Raw genomic sequence first — 18,650 nt, forward strand, 5'->3', positions numbered from 1 at the left:
CAAATTATTGATCTTAGTTCAGTTGGAGAGTGTTCCGTTGGGCGTACGTTATGCATGGATAGTGAGGAGGTTGGGTTTATAACACCGCTTTATATCACGGCGTGTCAGATTAATGAGAGAGGAAAGCACGAAGTGATGCAAGTCTGACCTTTATCACTTCAGTGAAACCAGCGAGAACGGGCATGATGCTGACAAACCTAGAAACTAGGGCTGGGACGGGTAACTCGGGTACTCGGGTCGAGTGGGTCCTGAGTGGGACCCGGGTACCCACAGGACTACCCGGACCAGTGGTTAGTCACCTAATATATTGTTTAATGACAAACATTATCTTAAACTCTATGGTAACACTACAGGTCACTAATGTTCCCAATCTAATTCGTATTGAATATGCGCCCATTCCTTCTGACTTTTATATATTTGAATTAAGATAAAACTTCATGCAGTAAACGTCAGTGTATGCATCTAAATACATTTTGCCAGGGCTGCGGTCAAACTTTTTTCCAAATCGGACAGTGTGTACCTATCTTTAGATATCCACAGCGTGTATCCAGGTAGGGTCGGGTAATAGGGTGGTGGGTACCCGGGTAGTAAATTTGGACTCGTCCCAGCCATACCAGAAACATCATCGGGGAGATTTGAACCCACGGTCATAGCTTTCTGGCGATCCCAATGGCATCTTCCCGAGGCAAGCGTGTCAACTAGTTTTCACAAGACTTTGATACAGGCATGTGAATCTTGCCGCGGGAAGATGGACCAAGGGACGCAACTCTGCAGAGCGAATTGCGCTACCTCAGACGACTGGTCCAGCCGTGGTTTCGGTGCTGAATAGTATTTCCTAAGTATTGTAAGATGTCGGGAATGTATGGAATACTGTAAGGGGTAATATTCCATAGAAATACCATTATCACACTGTGTTTTCCCACAAAGCACCAGCTAGGCAAGAGAGCGAGCGAGCGTGCGCGCGTCGCAGTGAGGGAGTGAGTTACTCATCAAGTATTTCAGCTGCATTCACGGCGGCCTCAGTCTTGACCAGTCTGACCAGTTGTTTCCCGTTATCCTCACCGGATCTGAAGAAGCGACTACGGCCACTACAAATGGCCAGAAGAGCACCAATTAACATACCTCACGTACAATACGCAATCTCATTAAAATCAGACCTCAGTTAGCGAGAACTAGCTCTTAATTGTAATGAAGAAGTTATTCATCCATTAATCCTATCCTTACTTAGTACTCCAACTTCTAAATGACTCTCGGAGAAATCAATTTAGTCGTCTGGTCAGACAGTAAGCGAGTTTAGTTTAACGCCACTTTGAATATTAATATTTACGTTTTATCACGACGTGTCAGCTTCATCTTGTAGTAAAGCACGAACTGGTGCGGGTCTCAGACGTTTGCTACTTCGGTGAAACCCACGGGCACGGGTATGGTGCTGACAAACCAAGATACATGTCATGGCGAACTGGAATTCTAACCAACGATCATAGGTTTCCGGCACACCTCATATGAGTGAGTGAGTTGTGTTTAACGCCGCTTTTAAAAGTATTCTACTTATATCGCGGCGTGTCAGCTGAATGTGGGAGGAAAGCCCGAAGTGATGCAGGTCTCAGACGTTTACCACTTCGGTGAAACCCACGAGCACGGGTATGGTGCTGACAAACCTGGAAATATAATCGGGGCGAACCGGGATACGAACCCACAATCATGGGTTTCTGGTGTGCCCGAGGGACGCAATTCTGTACAGCGAATTGCGGCGCCTTAGACGACTGTGCCACCTGTGGCCCCCACAGTGAATTTTGCGCATGAGACTACTAGGCAACTGGTAACCCCTGTGAAGTAGGAAACACCATGGGACATTCAATCGTATGTGTTTTTTTTATCAACAATGGTTCCCTGATGGGAAGATCTTGCTTGTTCACAGTATCTATTTTGCTTATGTTCATAAGACCGTAAAAGTAGTGCCGAAATTTGCCCAATGATATAATGTCTGACATAAAATTGTTGATTATTGCTTTAATGGTTCAAATAAGGGTAAGGGGTCACACAAGTAACTTTATTGCATATGTTTTTTTATATTGTTTTATTGCCTCCCCTCAAAGGTGACGAATGATCTGGCGCAGTGAATGTGTCACGCACTGTGGTGGAGCTGAGGACACCACTGTCCGGAGCCTTATACTGGTCCCAGCATTACTTCCGGTTCAAGATGCCCATCATGGCGGATCAGGTAGTTTTGTTTAGTCATGTTGTGTTTTGTTATAATCATTCTTCAGATGCTCATATTACTGTTTTGTTCATTTCAATAAACAAATCCTTATTCAACTTTCACTTTCAATAGATGCAAATTAGTAGACTGTTGTGACCGGCTGATGTAGTAAATGTTAGTTGTTCTACGGAATCTGTACATAAGAAACGCTGAGGCCAAAGACTTTCAAAATCAGACAGCAAAAACAGATAGATTTCCGGCTGTAAAGACAATGATCGTGAAACATAAACATGAACGCGACCCGGTAATCGAAATGAATTTCCAGTACATGTTGTAGACAGGAGAATATGTTTTAAGCAGTTTTCTCATCACTCCTTCAGTCCCGTCACCTGTTTTCGTGGGAAACGCTCTTTGTGATATTTGCTTTCACTCTGTATTACGCATAATGGAGAAGTGAGTTTGGTTTTTTCCCCGCTTTTAGCAATATTCCAGCAATATCACGGTGGGGGACACAAGAAATGGGCTTCACACATTGTACCCATGTCACTGTCAGCATGGTCAGACCCTGCAACTTCTAAAGTCTCTTAGTCCCAATAGCAGCCTGGCAGTTTTCTTTATTTCAAACACTGGGTGTCATTGTTCATCATCATGATTGGTGTCAACAAATCTGTAAGTTTACGTCTAAGATTTACATTTTGATTGATTTGTGATGTCGCAGTAAACAGCAATTGAGTATAATTGATGACTGATTATTATCCATGTTATCATTTTGTTCCAACTAATCGTTCTCATCATAAATGAATTCCATCCATTTCACACAGGTGAGGAATCATTTATGAACCACCAGCGACCACATAAAGATCATGATAGAATTAGATATACCATGTATATACATTGAATATGTATAACTCTGACCTTTTTGTCTGCAGAGGATGGATGTTGATGTAGCAACTAATCATGAGGGAATCAAACAGTACTACATCAGTAAAATTGAAGAGCTGCAAGTAAGTACCCATCCTTTTAACACTGTTTAATGAGCCTGAGGCCAGTCCATGGTGGTATTATGTTGTGGACACAGTCAATATGGTCCGTTCATCACCATGATCACAACTATTCTCGTCTTCATCAACATTTAACATGTTTGAGTGGACAAGGTGATATTTGCTTTCAAACTTTTGTCTTATTTGGAGAAATTATTATGCAACAGCCACATGATCAGCCTTAGTGAACACATGGTGAATGATACCAATCCAAAACACAATCATGTGCCAGTTACTGAATATATTTTTGTGTATTCTGCTGGCATGGCTGGAGGGCCAAGTTATATATATTTAGGGACATACCTCTCACATTTTACAAGAAGACAAAAAAAATCGGGAAGTAAGTATTTCAGGTTCTCTACCTGAAAATGCTAAAGTATGCTGTAATCACACTATAAAATACACACGTAGGCAAAGTTTTCTGTCAAAGACCAGCTTATTGTGTTCAAATTTTGACGTTTTTCTCAAATTGACCATTTAATTGTTTATTTTTATTTTTCCTTTCATGTCATTCAATAACTGGTATAACTATCAATAACTGTACTTAATCTTGTTTTATTATTTTAATAAATAACACTTGTAGACTTATTTTTGTGCTACATGCACAAAATCCGTTATCCATGGACAGGCAGTCACACATATAAGTGATCCCTCTCAAGAAGTCACTTGTACGCATAGCAAGGACCCGTCTCATCTACACATTACATCCTCTACTGCTTATGGGTCGCAAGTACTGGGATTGCTTGTCATAGATGACTAAATCAAATGGTCAGGGCTCAGTGACTTGGTTGGTTGCATTTCATCTTTATTCCAATGGTGTGGGAGGTTGCTCATAATATGATAAACCACTAGTTTATCTGACCCAGACTCACTGATTTACCATGTGTACGGGCCGCTGTGGTATAGCTGAAATTATACTGCCTGCGTTTTCAAACTACAACACATGATCTCTGACCTGACTGATTGTGCATCAATGTGATCTGACAGGCTGGATTGTTGCTACTGATCTGCCATATTTTTTATGACCTTCATGTTCATGATAATGTTTTTATATTCCAGAAAATTACTGTTGAGTTACAGAGTGTCATAACATGTTTGGTCATATGAAGACTTAAAGTTTGTTGGTATGTTACAAGGATTTAAAGTAAGACTTTGGGTTTATTTTCAGCTTGTGGTCACTGAAAAGACCCAGAACTTAAGACGATTAGAAGCACAGAGAAATGAATTGAATGCAAAAGGTAAAAGACAAATTTCAGATGCCGTTTCATTATTATTCTGGGGCGGTCAAGAAGCGTTGTGGTTAAAGCGTTAGCTCGTCACGCCAAAGACCCAGGTTCGATTCCCGACATGAGTACAATGTGTGAAGCCAATTTCTGGTGTCCCCTGCTGGAATATTGCTAAAAGAAGCGTAAAACTATACTCACTCACTCACTCATTATTACACATAGAATTGATCCCTAGCAACCTAAGCTGGTTATAAATGCAATCAGGTGGTCAGTCTTGGTGACTTGATTGGAAGCCTGATCATATTATCAGTTAAGACTCGATTATGTACAGGCTGTTGTCATATAACTGGAATATTGCTGAGTGAGGCGATAAACAATAACCACACAGACTCACCTCATTTATTCAGTGTATTGTAACATCTTTGATAAATACCATGGGTCTTTTCACAATCTTTCAACCATAGCCACTTTTGGAAGTGACATAATAAGTCAGTAACTTCCCACAAAACATCTCTTGCACATGAGTGTAATTTTGATTGGACAGCTACATTTAGTGTCAGCTCTCGAACTGGACTCATAACGAAGCTGTAGTAGCTATGAGACCAGGGTTTATATCATGAAAGATTGGAGATATTATCATTGATAATACACTGGATAAGTAATTATATATGTTTTGTTGAGCAGTTGCAAGCGTTTTGCATGGGGTATAGCTAACTCTTCTTGCTTCATCAGTGAGGATGTTGAGAGAGGAGTTGCAGCTGCTGCAAGAACAGGGATCATATGTTGGAGAAGTAGTTAAGCCTATGGACAAGAAGAAGGTGCTTGTGAAGGTATGTCAGATGAAGTGGACAGGTTACTCTCAGTCACTACAGCCTGTCTTTGTGCCTTATATAACCAACAGACTAAACTGTTACATGCCCTGTGTATTGACCAGCTGTTGATGCTCCTCCAGGCATGGATGGCCCATTCTTATTAGGTGCCACAATTTGCTGTGCAGAGTTGTCCCTGACAACATGTTTGAGAATGTAATGATTCACCAAATGTATCACGATACTCTGTGCCATGAAGGTCGTGTATCAATACAAAAGGACACAAGTAGATATAGGTATGGTATGGTTTGCAATGTTAAATGGTATGAACATAAATGGTAAAACAATGTTCTGCTTGTGCGCAAGAGGTCTCAAGTCCCTCTTTTATTAACTCACCTGAATCTGTTAAATATGTTTAGGTTGCATTTAAGCTACTATTCATTTCATTTGATACTGGAAATGTTTCCTCGTCCATTGTTAACATGTCAAGTTTTCTTGTCATATTTTATTGAAACCATACTGTTGAGGTATGTTTTATATTGCAAGTATATCGTCACAACACTAGTCCCTTGGACTGCCAGAATCCTAGGATCATGGGTTTGAGTCCCAGATCTGTCCTGCTTGTGGTTCTTGTTTTGTCAGCAGCATACCTTCATGTTCTGGGTTTTACCAAAGTTGCAAAGGTTTTAAGAAATGCATCCCTTGCCTGAGTTGTCTCCTCATTAAGGTGACACGCCTTGACTAACAGGCATTCAAAGCTGCATTAGACCAAACACTCCACAAAAATTTCTGTTTGTCTGCTTTTTGCCTAACGTTAGCTCACATGGCCAAATGAAACATGCATACTCTGTGTTCTGAAGATAATGCTGTTACTTAAAGGCTCTACTGTATTACATGTACATGAAATATTTGCCGAATTTAAAAAAACAGTATTTTCTTTACAGGTTCATCCAGAAGGAAAGTTTGTTGTTGATTTAGACAAGAACATAGACATCAATACTGTCACACCTAATTGTAGAGTTGCTCTCAGAAATGACAGTTATGTTCTCCACAAGATCTTGCCAAACAAGGTAAGCAGACTGAAATGTCTTGAGCTAGTGTTGAAACTAGAGCTAGTGTCATGAAACAAATTGTTACATCTGATTGCATAATCCAATTAGAAAGATCCTAAAATAATCAATCAAGTTCACCGCAAAATATTGATTGCACTGGCCTCGTCAGCTGAGCCACATGGAATATGGAGAGTTTCACACCAAAACAATAAAAGTTACCTATCACAATACATGTTGGGGTACATAGGCTCACACACAGGATGCATCACACCATATACCCCTCGAGATCAGTTGACAACTTATATTGTAACACCCTAGTTCAGTGTATTCCCCTACATGATGGCTTATTGCAAATATCAGTGTAAACATAGTTGATAGTAAACTTATTCTCTCACACTCGCTGAATGCTGAAAGAGGGGTAAAGTTCATGTTCTTTCCATTATTAAAAGTTCAATGAGAACAGACCTCCGAAATCAATTCAGTTGCAAAACACTTTTAAATATCACAATATATGTATGACATAAGAGTAATAAATAACAAGATCACACTTACCAGGATTTCTTAGCCTTTGAGGATAAAAAAAAGGATGCGGATGTGTTCACTTTTATGTTTGTTTCATCCGACGCACCATTGTTTTAGGTTGATCCATTAGTGAGTCTGATGATGGTGGAGAAGGTTCCAGACTCTACTTACGAGATGGTCGGAGGTCTGGACAAGCAGATAAAAGAGATCAAGGAAGTTATTGAACTCCCTGTTAAACACCCAGAGCTGTTCGAAGCCCTTGGTATAGCTCAACCCAAGGTAAGGATATTAATGAATTTGAATATTGTTGTCCATTTAACCAACATGTGACCTTCAGTGAGCACCATGACACAACTTCTACATGTGTGAAACGGACAACAGAAAGAAGTACCACTGGAAGCACATGTAGCATTTTAAAACTATAGTGGATAGAGCTTCTGTCTGAAGGGTTCTTACAGGATTGAAAAAGCTTTGAGTTTTATGGATCTCTTGGAAAGCCTTGATTTTTAGTGTAAACCTTGAAAAGCCTTGAAAATCTCCAAAATAGCTTAAAGCCTTGAATTTGTACAAAATGACATATACTTGTTAATCAAGGTATTAACAAATGATTAATGCACACCAAAATATGTACTAATGATGTTTAAGTGAGATTGATCAAAGTGATAGATTTGGGTGCCAAAGACCCTGAAAAATTCAGAACCGACTTAATTTATTTTTTTGGGTCGGAAAATGTGTGATACTCATACTGCTTTGTAGGTCTTACGACTAATATATAGTATGCTGCATTTGATAAAATATTGACAGACGAAGGCTGATACCCAACTAAAAAAAGCCTTGAAAATGACAGTTCGGTTGATCGTTCGATCCCCTGGTCATACTAAAAGACGTTAAAAGATGGTACTTATTATCCTGCCTGTGGCATGGCACTAAGGAATAAATGAAGCACCCTCCGACTCGAAGGGAGTATCAGTGTAAAACTGTAGCATGGTATCTCAGTGGGATGACACTATAGGTCCAGACTAGTGCACACAGCCACACACCTGCCTGTATGTCGCTATATGAGTGAAATATCTTGAACATCATGTTAAACCCCATTTCACCTCACCTCAACATGCTCAGTGTATAGCGAGTGAATCTCTTCTTGACAGGGAGTACTGTTGTATGGGCCTCCTGGAACAGGCAAGACTCTTCTGGCCCGAGCTGTGGCCCATCACACTGAATGTACTTTCATCAGAGTGTCTGGTTCAGAACTTGTACAGAAGTTTATTGGCGAGGGCTCAAGGATGGTTAGAGAGCTCTTCGTCATGGCAAGGTATTGTGGGAAAATATTTTATTTGAGAAAGTCATACTTATCCTGCTAGTCATTGACTTGCACTATATTTTAGAGACAAGTCAAACAAAGTTGTTCACATGTAAGCAGTGTTAGTAATTCAGGAAGTCATGGATTCTAATAGAATAGTGTGTTCATAATAGAATAGTGTGTTCATAATAGAGCAGTATGTTCATCATGTACAAGTTTTAAGAATGTTGGCCTACATAGCAATCAGTCTAGTCACTTGATTGATGGAGCTTGAAAAAGTCCTGGAATATTGCAGGTAGATCTTAAGACTTATTTAAACTTGACCAAACTATCCAGCAGCCCAATATTAATTATATTTTTAATTTATTCTTTCGTCATGTTGATACCTTTGAAATAGTCAATACCTCGAACAACATGCCTATCATGCTGATATTTGGGGCTGCCAGTTTGAATACAGTTGTGATGTCATTGACACCCAAAACAATTAAGACCAAAGAATTAATCATGTTAATGTGAAATCTTATGTCCCTGAAATTGGTTTTAATAGCGTTAACCCTAAACCTTTGTCATTCACTGTCCCTTGTGTTGCAGGGAACATGCACCCTCTATTATCTTCATGGACGAGATTGACTCAATTGGATCATCGCGTTTGGAAGGTGGCTCCGGAGGTAGGCAACAGTATTTACAAATCGAAATTAGATTGAGTGTATTACTGTAACGTGAAGAAACAATGAATAGTAAGACAGAAGGGGGCTTCCCCTGTGCATGATTTTCAAGGATACAAGCTGACGTCATTTTGTAAAGTAATTGGTAGCCTATGTGTAAAAGCACAAAGACTTGTTACAATGATTCAGACTGTTGTGTTGTGCGTGCGGTTTGAGAGGAACGGGGGTCTTACTACCATACTGTCCCCTAATGGGATTCCGGGTAAGAATGAGTCCCCAGCAACCTATGCTGGTCGTAAGAGATGACTAAATGCATTGGGCGGTCAAGCTCTGTGACTTGCTTGATTGCATCATGTGGGGTAGCCTAGTGGTTAAAGCGTTTGCTCGTCATGCCGAGGACCCAGGTTCGATTCCCCACATGGGTACAATGTGTGAAGCCCATTTCTGGTGTCTCCCACCGTGATATTGCTGGATTATTGCTGAAAGCAGCTTAAGACATTACTAACTCACTCTCTCACTGATTGCATCGTGTGGAATAGGCTCCTGCCTGGACATGCTGGTAGCCCATGGCTACTTTCTTTTCTTTCTAGCTAGTGAAAATGAAATCCTAATTTTCTGTCAAGCAATAAGATATACACCTTCCTCCCTTCCCCCTTCAAGCCCTCCCCTTTCCACCACCAAACCGCCTCTGTGGTCTAGTGGAAGAGCGTCAGCCCAGAGACTTTGATCCCACTTCATACCTAAAGACGTTAAGATATGCTACTTCCTGTTACCCTGTCTGGCGCTCGACAATAAGGGGCTAAAAGAAGGACTGGTCAGCTCTGAAACAGTAGTTGTGTATGATTAGGGTATTCATGTTGAACTGTTGCATGATATCTCACTATAAAATCTGCATTAGTCCGGACTAGTACAAGCAGACACGTGCATGCATGTTGCTATAAACATGCAAGAAACATGGACGTGACGTTAAACCAGTGTGAGACAGCGGGTAGAACTAGAAGACTAGCACTCCTGTGGGAACAAATCTGAAATTTGTTTGATAGTGTGCATCTTGACATACTCTTGTTACAGGTGACAGTGAGGTGCAAAGGACTATGCTGGAGCTACTTAATCAGTTGGATGGTTTTGAACCGAAGCAAAACATCAAAGTAAGGAGCTGATGCACAAGTTGTCTGCCTTGGAGCAATATTAGTTTGAAGCATTACTAGTTGACAAGCATTGGTAGATCTGTGAGACTTAATCTTTGACTGTTAGATCTAACTAGACTCATGCAGTGAGCATGGTGAGGATGTATGTTGAATGGAATAGCATTGCTTGTCACACCAAAGACCCGGTTTTGATTCCGCACGTGGGGACAATGTGTGAAGTCCATTTCTGGTGTCCCCCGCTGTGATATTGCTGGAATATTTCTGAAAGAGGCGTAAAACCATACTCACTCACCCTAATAACTATCAGTTTGAGTCCAAGATTTGTTCATGTTCAAACATAAGGAGCCACTACCTAAACAATCTGTAATCATACTCTTTAACACCTTAGCCTTACCTATGCATGTAGGGGTGTTATGTGTCCCAAACCTGCGGTTATTGAAACAGACAGTCTAATTCTTATTGATATGAACATATGAGTTTCATTATATGTAAAGGTTTGCTCATTTATTGACTTATCCAGATCACTGGGTCAGACAGAGAGCCCTTATCATACCTTGTCCTCACATGTTCATCAGGTTCAAGATGGCCGGTTTTGGAGCAATAGTATGTTAACATGCAGCCTACATGTTCATGTAGAACCTGTCTTGATTGTCACATCTGGACAAATTGTTATAAAATGTTTAGGAAATGTGTGCCAGATCCATCTCAATAATAAACATGATAAACATGATGAAACACAATTCTGATCTTGTGATGATTGTGGTCAGCTTGATATCCCAACTTGTCTATGTTAAGTTCACTTTCTCTGGCGTATACTTTGTGACCCTCCCAGTTGAATTTGGAGAGCTGGGTTGTCATTTTATGTAATTCAGTTACATATATTTCCAACTCTACTAAGTCATTCATTTCTACTTACAGGTTATTATGGCCACCAACAGAATTGACATCCTTGACTCAGCTTTACTACGTCCGGGACGGATAGACAGAAAGATAGAATTTCCCCCACCCAACGAGGAGGTGGGTGCTTGTTTGCTTTACTCCACAGCAGTAAGATAGAGAAGCAAAGATCATTTTCAGCTCACCTCAAAATTGACTTGGAGAATTCATAACCTGTGTACTTCCTTTGCACTTCTTGGGATGATTGGGTGACAGTGAAGGTTAAGGTCACATTGTGAACTTGGCATCAAATAAGCTGGTGGAGACAATAGCTAGAGTATACATGATTGTCATTTGATGGGATTATTTAATATATCACTGATTATGTGGTAGCTTAAAATAATGGTTTGAATATGTCATGTATGTGAAAGCAAACATGGATTCCACCATTAAGACCTAGTGAAATGTTAGACTCAACTAGTGTCACATTATCCATCACTTCCACAATGACCACAGATTACACATAGTTTGTAATGGTGGCATGGAAGACGAACTAATGTTGTCTACATTTTAGTATCATGTCTATGTTTGAACCCATAAATAGAACCGAGTAGGTTCCTCTCCTTAATACATGTGCCTGTGTCAGTGGGACACACATCCTTCTGAACAATCATGACAATATATATATAAGCTGCAGGGTCATGACACTGTTCTTATGTAGCATGTCCACTACATGACTGTTACTGTCTTCTCAGGCTCGTCTAGACATCCTGAAAATCCACTCAAGAAAAATGAACCTGACCCGGGGCATCAATTTACGCAAAATTGCTGAAATGATGCCAGGTGCATCAGGTGCTGAAGTTAAGGTAAATATATGTGACAACAAAGTAGGTAATATGAAATGTTCTTTCTTTCAACCTTTTGGGGATTACTGGCAGAATTGGTCCCAGGTCCCCCAAGCTTGTCACAAGAGCTACGAGGAGGATTGATAGAAATACTTGACCTAAAGACTAAATCATTTAAATACATAATCCCCTGCCTCATTGCACGATCCTGAAGTTTGTCCATTTTCCATAGGTCACAGACCCCTGCTTATTTTACTCGTCACAGCGAAACAATTTGCTCATTTTTTTTGTGGCTATACCTCTATGACGTGTCGTTATGTAAGACTTCACTATTAGGTTCAGAACACATCACATCAGTCAACCCTCGTATTAATGAGGGTTGGGTTGTTTTAGTGTGTAATCTGGCTTATGAATGGCTCATGCTGTCAACCACTGATTTGCCTGACCAAGGCTTAATTAACTGGAATATTGCTGACTGCTCTATGTTCTTTCTTAGAGCTTGTGCTTATGGTGCTCTCTGTCACCCTTATACATGTATTATCCTTGTACCAAATTCAGAAAGACAAAAGGATTATTTATATATTTGTTCCAAGCATCTTGTTTTCAAAACATGGGGATTTCAGGTCAGAATAGATTGGGCTGTGATTGCATGTGATCATAGTTACTCATGCTTTCAGACACTACTAGTTTTTTCTGGCCATACTCATTTATGTACAGTCAAAATGTAGCTTGAATATTGCAGACTGGCCATTGAGCTTAGTTCACTCACTAACTGAAACATATATGTATGGCTATTTCATGGATTTATGAAATGTCACAGTAATCTTGGAACGAGACGTTAAACCCCTTTTCGCCTCGCCTCCCCACCCCATCTCGACACAGAGTTGTCTTTAAATCTGTTATGATTCACTTAGTCCATTACAACAGTAGGGAGCACAGGTGGCCCAGTCGTAATTCACTGTGCAGAGTTGCTTTTCTAAGGCATGCCAGTGGTCATGGGTTCTCTGATTGTTTCTAGGTTTGTCAGCATCATATGCTACTTGTGGGTTTCACCACCAAAGGTCAAAGGCCTGCATCATTTCAGGCCTTCACACGCCTTGATCTATTACAGAAACACTGTATACGGCAACATAAAACCCAACTCCCTCACTCATTAAGACAGGAAACAAGTAATATCTGGCTGAATTCAGCGAAGATAATAATGTATGTCTTTCTGTGCAGGGTGTATGTACAGAGGCAGGGATGTATGCCTTGAGGGAGAGGAGAGTGCACGTCACACAGGAAGACTTTGAACTGGCTGTAGCAAAGGTAGGTTTCTTTACCAGTACCAACAATAATCCTCTAACAGAAATATACACTGTGTCCTTGTGGGAACATCTATTCTGTTGCATGATGGTAATACTAGTGTAGCTAATGAGATATGAGTGATCAAACTGACTGATGGTGTGTCAACATGCACTGATGTTGTGGATTGTTGCTCATGTTATCAACCACAGGTTTGTCCGATCCAGGTCCCTCTGATACAGTTTGAATATTGCTGTCTGATGTCAAGCAGCACAAACTCAACCAACCCATCGCCACTGATATGTTTTGATTAATTGTTTGATTAACTAAAGGAATTAGTTACCATTAGCATGATTAGATTTCCATCCATTATTTTTGTTAAATGTGAATTTTTTTCTTGTTTATAATGTCTTTAAACAAACTGTTCAGCATGTTAAGAGCATCTTCATGCATTAAGGGTCTGGTGATGTGGCTCACATGAAGCTTTGTTTGGATTTTGAAAAGTTTCCATTTCATCAAGTAGGGGATGAAGGGAAACTGCAAGTTTTCATCTGTGGTAACCTGAAGACAAAAACATAATGAGAGACAGGGTGTTTGATACTTAGGCAGGATGATTATCTGACATGTGTTTTATCATGGCCTCATGTTATACCTTTCTGTTGCAGATCATGTTGAAGGATGCAGAGAAAAACATTTCAATTAAGAAACAGTGGAAGTAATTCTCTGCGACATGAAGAGACCGGAGTGTCACATGCATGGAAAACAAATTTGAGAATTGTTGTTTCCAAGCACTGTGCTTATTTAAGCAAAACACCATATGTAGTATGCATGTCATGTTTGAAGTCAGTCAGTTATGTTCATCGACATCATTTTGTATAATATGTGACCTTGCAGTTGATTCCGCTGGCTGGCTTGACATGCCCATGTTTATGGTGATTTTCTGTCATCAGAATGTTGTTTCTATCTCAGAAATAAAAGGTATATGTACATACTGTTGTTAGTTAGTCACCATGAGAATCAAGTCAAGTCAACTGTTATCCAAGCCCACCTGTCTTAGTGTAGATAATGACAATGATGAAACCAGGGTTTACACTGATGTCACATTGATACTTGCTTATGTGGATTCCAGGTTAGAATTGACCGTCTCTGTGGTCTAGTGGTCCGTCCAGATATGTCTGGGGTTTGATCCCCAGCTGCATTCATACCAAAAGACGTTAAAAGATGGTACTTGTTGTTACCTAGTCCGGCGCTCTGCATTAAGGGGCTAAAACAAGGACTGGTTGGCTCGGAGTCAGTATACTGTGTCTGAGTGGGGTATTCATGTTAAACTGCAGCATGATATCTCATTGGGCTAGCACTGTAAAATCAACAACAGTTTGGACTAGTACAAGCAGCGAGCCTCACACACAAACACACACGCATGCAGGTTGCTGTATAAATGCAATAGCCATACTGCTTATTCCTGTACGATATTACATACTAAGTTAAAGACAACATGTAGGGCCACTTATCAGCTTCGTTTGGTACAGTTCAGACAACAGAAAAAGTACTGGAATAATGTCTTGGGGGGGGGGGAACTGTTTGAAAATATGTCCTGAATGAATACAACTATTGATGACATGTACAAACATGAGTTCCCTGACATGTAGTTTGGATTCAAAACATTGTAATTAGATGTAAATATTTACTCTACCAGAAATCTGCCGGGAGAGCGGAAAGTCTGGTTTGATTCCCTGACCATGTCATACCAAAAGATGGTACTTGTTACCCTGCCTGGTGCTGGGCTTTAGGGGGATAAAACAAGGATTGGTCTGCTTGGTATTCTGTGTCTGAGTGGTGTATCTATATTAATCTGCAACTTGGTGTCTCACTGAGCTGGCGCTATAAAACCAGCCTAAGCAGCTACAGACACACATGCAAGGGCACGTGTAGTAATTATGAACAGCATTTTTCATTCCCTACTCTACAAGAGTGAGTGAGATGATTTAACATTGCATCAGCATTATTTCAGCCATATAGCAACTAGAACAAGTTGAGGTATGAGGCAGTGTTTATACAGTTGACAGCAAGGGATGTTCAGAGTATGATTGACAAGCCTATATACAGGTATGAGACAACTGTAGGGAATACAATACGAACTGTAGGGAAAGGGTGCAGCATTCTTTCGACTGCAGCTTATTACCCCTCTGATCACTTGTTCATAACTTTGAGTGTGAGTGAGTTGGGATTTTACGCCGCTTTTAAAACAGTATTCCAGTTATATTGTGGCGTGTCAGCTAAATGTGGGAGGAAAGCCCGAAGAGATAGAGAATCTCAACCGAGTGTCTTTTGATATCAAATATATCAACACGAGTTGATAAAAGTGGAAAAATTCCGAGGCTTGCCGAGGATTTTTTCCACTTTTATCAACAAGTGTTGATAGATTTGATATCAAAAGACACCACGAGAGATTTTATTTATCATCCAACATCATTCTTCCAACTTTTTCAATTTGTAGACAGTAATTAGCAGTGTCTTCAGTGTATTAGCAGAGCCATTAGTGATGTCATTTGATTGTGACGTCATGGTAACCATGGTCTGCAAAGCATTGTGATATAATTAAATTTTCGTTGTGTTCATGGAAATTCCTGCAGTCTACGCTACGCGGATTCATACAGTTTGCACATCGGTTTTTCGATTCATACCTCAATGAACCGAAAAAAATACACAGTCAATCCTTAAGTAATTTCATTGCAGCGATATCTACAGTGTAGATATCGCTTGATCTAATCCAAGCCATATCTCCTGTGGGAGCCAGTTTTGGATGATAAATGCAGGTCTCGGACGTTTACCACTTCGGTGTAACCCACGAACACGGGCATGGTGCTGACAAACCTAGAAACATAATCTGGGCGAACCGGGATTCGAACCTGCAATCATAGGTTTCTGGCGTGCCCAAGGGACGCAACTCTGCACATCGAATCACGGCGCCTTAGACGACTAGGCCACCCGTGCCCCCTACATAACCTTGATTACACTGTATACGAAACGAACTGAAGGCGAAAGTGGGCACAGGCAATGAACTCGAGAAGATGGATGTTTGCCTGTAAACAAATGCATGCCGGTATTGTATCAGTAGTCATATATACTCACGCAGAGACGTCACATATCACAATAGTAATTTCCCTCACTGCTTGTCCAAATGTGGACAAAGAGATACCTTCATTTACCTTGAAATATTAATGTTGTTTAATGTTCATGTGGTCCTGTTGTCAAGAAAATGGTCATGGAATGACAAATCCAGTTAAATAATTCAAGGAAATACACCAGTGAATTAAAATTAAAGATTAAGATTGACATATTAAACATTTGCAACAGTTTTATAAAGGGCACTGTCGTGTTAGTATGTGCCGCTGTTAGTACTGGCAGGACCGTCTTAAAGGACTGAAGCCCTCAGTCTGTGCACTATGTTTCTTAGGTATTGTCAAACACGAAACATCCAATCCGAGTGTTTACATTCACCACAATGTTCGGAGTTCCGTGAAACGCATACTGTATGTTCTATTTACTGAAATTATACATTTTGTTTTAAATAATAATGCATGTATTTGAATTTAAAAAATGCAAATTGAACATGTTCAACTTGTACACATAAATTTGATAAAGGCTTTATCGAAAACGGCTGCATGGTATAATAATCTTTAATAAACTAGACTTTTATAAATAATAAGAAGGAGAAGAAGAGTAATGTCTACTTTAGCTATCAACTATACATTTATATATAAATGTGTATGTGTCTTCAGTATCAATGTCAAGATATGAGATTCAGTGTCTGAACAGGTTCTTTATATCGAGGATATCACTAATATATAATTTTTTTACTTATCCTGCATTACTCCTTAATGCATTCACTGCTTACTTACGACAACTAGAAGGACAACGCTGCGAAGGTCCTGGGTGAAGAAATAAAGTTGTTGTTCTCAAGTCCCAATCAGTGGCCTTCCGTCGCTGTCCTGTGACCTTGATGACACCTAAGGTCATCTTCACATCACTGCTTGTCGCAGCACAGCTAGGACGTGTCCCATCGGAGCTCTCCTTTTGGATTAATTTTAGACCTTCAGTTTGTCTACAATCTTAAAAATTTATCTGCCATGGGTGATGTATTCTTTTCATATTACTATAATAAACCTTATGACCTATAATAACCTTTAAAGGTTAATGTTTGGTCAAGGCTAATTATAATTCCTAGAATTAGCTGTCGGGGAATTAGCAAGGGACCGCACACCTTAAAACAACCAAGAGAAGCATCTATTAGTGGCCAGTCTTTATTCCGTGTGTCTCAACAGTCAGTTACATATCACAATAAAACATAAACAAAGTACAACCTAAGACAATTGAAGTATTCCGAAAATTATGAATTAACAGTTACAGTAAAAATCTTACAATATATCATACAATAAACAAATGCATTTAACAATGAAACGAAAACACTTTACAATTGGTTGGAAATGTAATACACGTGGTATAGCGCAATTAAGGACAATGTATTTTAGATAACTCTTCGGTAAGACACGTACTACATGTGGTACCAATAACTAAAATAATCTTACATGATCTTTTAATGTTTATTCGAAACGTAAAGATGAGCTTTACTTCAATACAACCTTACAGAATACAACTTAAACCAATTAATAAGAATATTCAAATATTAATAAATATCTCACCCATTACTAAAATAATCTTACATGATCTTTTAATGTTTATGCGAAACGTAAAGATGACCTAACCTTACAGAATACAACTTAAACCGAATAATAAGAATATAGAAATATTAATAAATATCTCACCCATTACTAAAATAATCTTACATGATCTTTTAATGTTTATGCGAAACGTAAAGATGACCTAACATTACAGAATACAACTTAAACCGAATAATAAGAATATAGAAATATTAATAAGATTTCAATCTGCTAATTAAATAAAATGGCCACATGTTTTATATCTAAACTACCGTTAATAACAAAAAGTCATATGCCCGACGGCATGTCATTGAATGTGTACAACGTAGAAATAAAAAGAGCTTAATAATACTGAAGATATAGCAATACATGAGCAGCTGAATTAAACAACAAGTGTTATGTGCGCGCACGGGTTTTGCGTGTACAGTACAGTTGCCTCGCTCAATAAGTACATTGTTTTAACATTAATTACATCAAGGGTAGTTTGAATCATTTGAATGGAACACACACAGTAATCATTTAAAGATGCATTCATTTACATACATGCACACTTCAATTGCAAACATTCAATAAAATATACAATTGACAACAGATGCACAGGAATTACTTTGCTTCCACGAGCCCGGCGGAATATAAATTTGCTGAACCAATGTCTAAAAAAACGTTATCATATTATATTTTATACTATTTTAATATACACTATATTGTTAGATTGTTTTTCATGCTACATGATCTAACCTTACTATAATACTAACTTTACTGGTTACCTTAGTCATTCTTGCCTAATTTAAAATGTTGATTATATTCAAACCAACTGAGAATATAGAATGCAATAGAAAACAGGAAAAATAGGAATATAGTTTAATAACATACAATATACATGAAGTGAACATATCTTACCTTAAAACAACCAAGAGAAGCATCTATTAGTGGCCAGTCTTTATTCCGTGTGTCTCAACAGT

The 18,650-nt window shown here is 39.3% G+C and overlaps 1 protein-coding gene across 1 annotated transcript; it reads left to right on the top strand.

Moving 5' to 3' along the window:
• Nucleotides 1–2,087: 2,087 nt before the first annotated feature.
• On the top strand, nt 2,088–13,956 carry LOC124110739 (26S proteasome regulatory subunit 8). Its single transcript, XM_046470108.2, has 13 exons — nt 2,088–2,221; nt 3,130–3,204; nt 4,409–4,478; nt 5,199–5,296; nt 6,220–6,345; nt 6,967–7,128; nt 7,998–8,161; nt 8,741–8,817; nt 9,886–9,962; nt 10,881–10,979; nt 11,594–11,704; nt 12,905–12,991; nt 13,633–13,956. Exons 1-13 carry the CDS (start codon nt 2,201–2,203, stop codon nt 13,684–13,686), a joined length of 1,221 nt encoding a protein of 406 aa, XP_046326064.1. The 5' UTR covers nt 2,088–2,200; the 3' UTR covers nt 13,687–13,956.
• Nucleotides 13,957–18,650: the final 4,694 nt, after the last annotated feature.

The sequence above is a fragment of the Haliotis rufescens genome, unplaced genomic scaffold (genome assembly GCF_023055435.1).
Source record: "Haliotis rufescens isolate VD_foot unplaced genomic scaffold, xgHalRufe1.0.p SCAF_10, whole genome shotgun sequence".
NCBI classification, from domain to species: domain Eukaryota; kingdom Metazoa; phylum Mollusca; class Gastropoda; order Lepetellida; family Haliotidae; genus Haliotis; species Haliotis rufescens.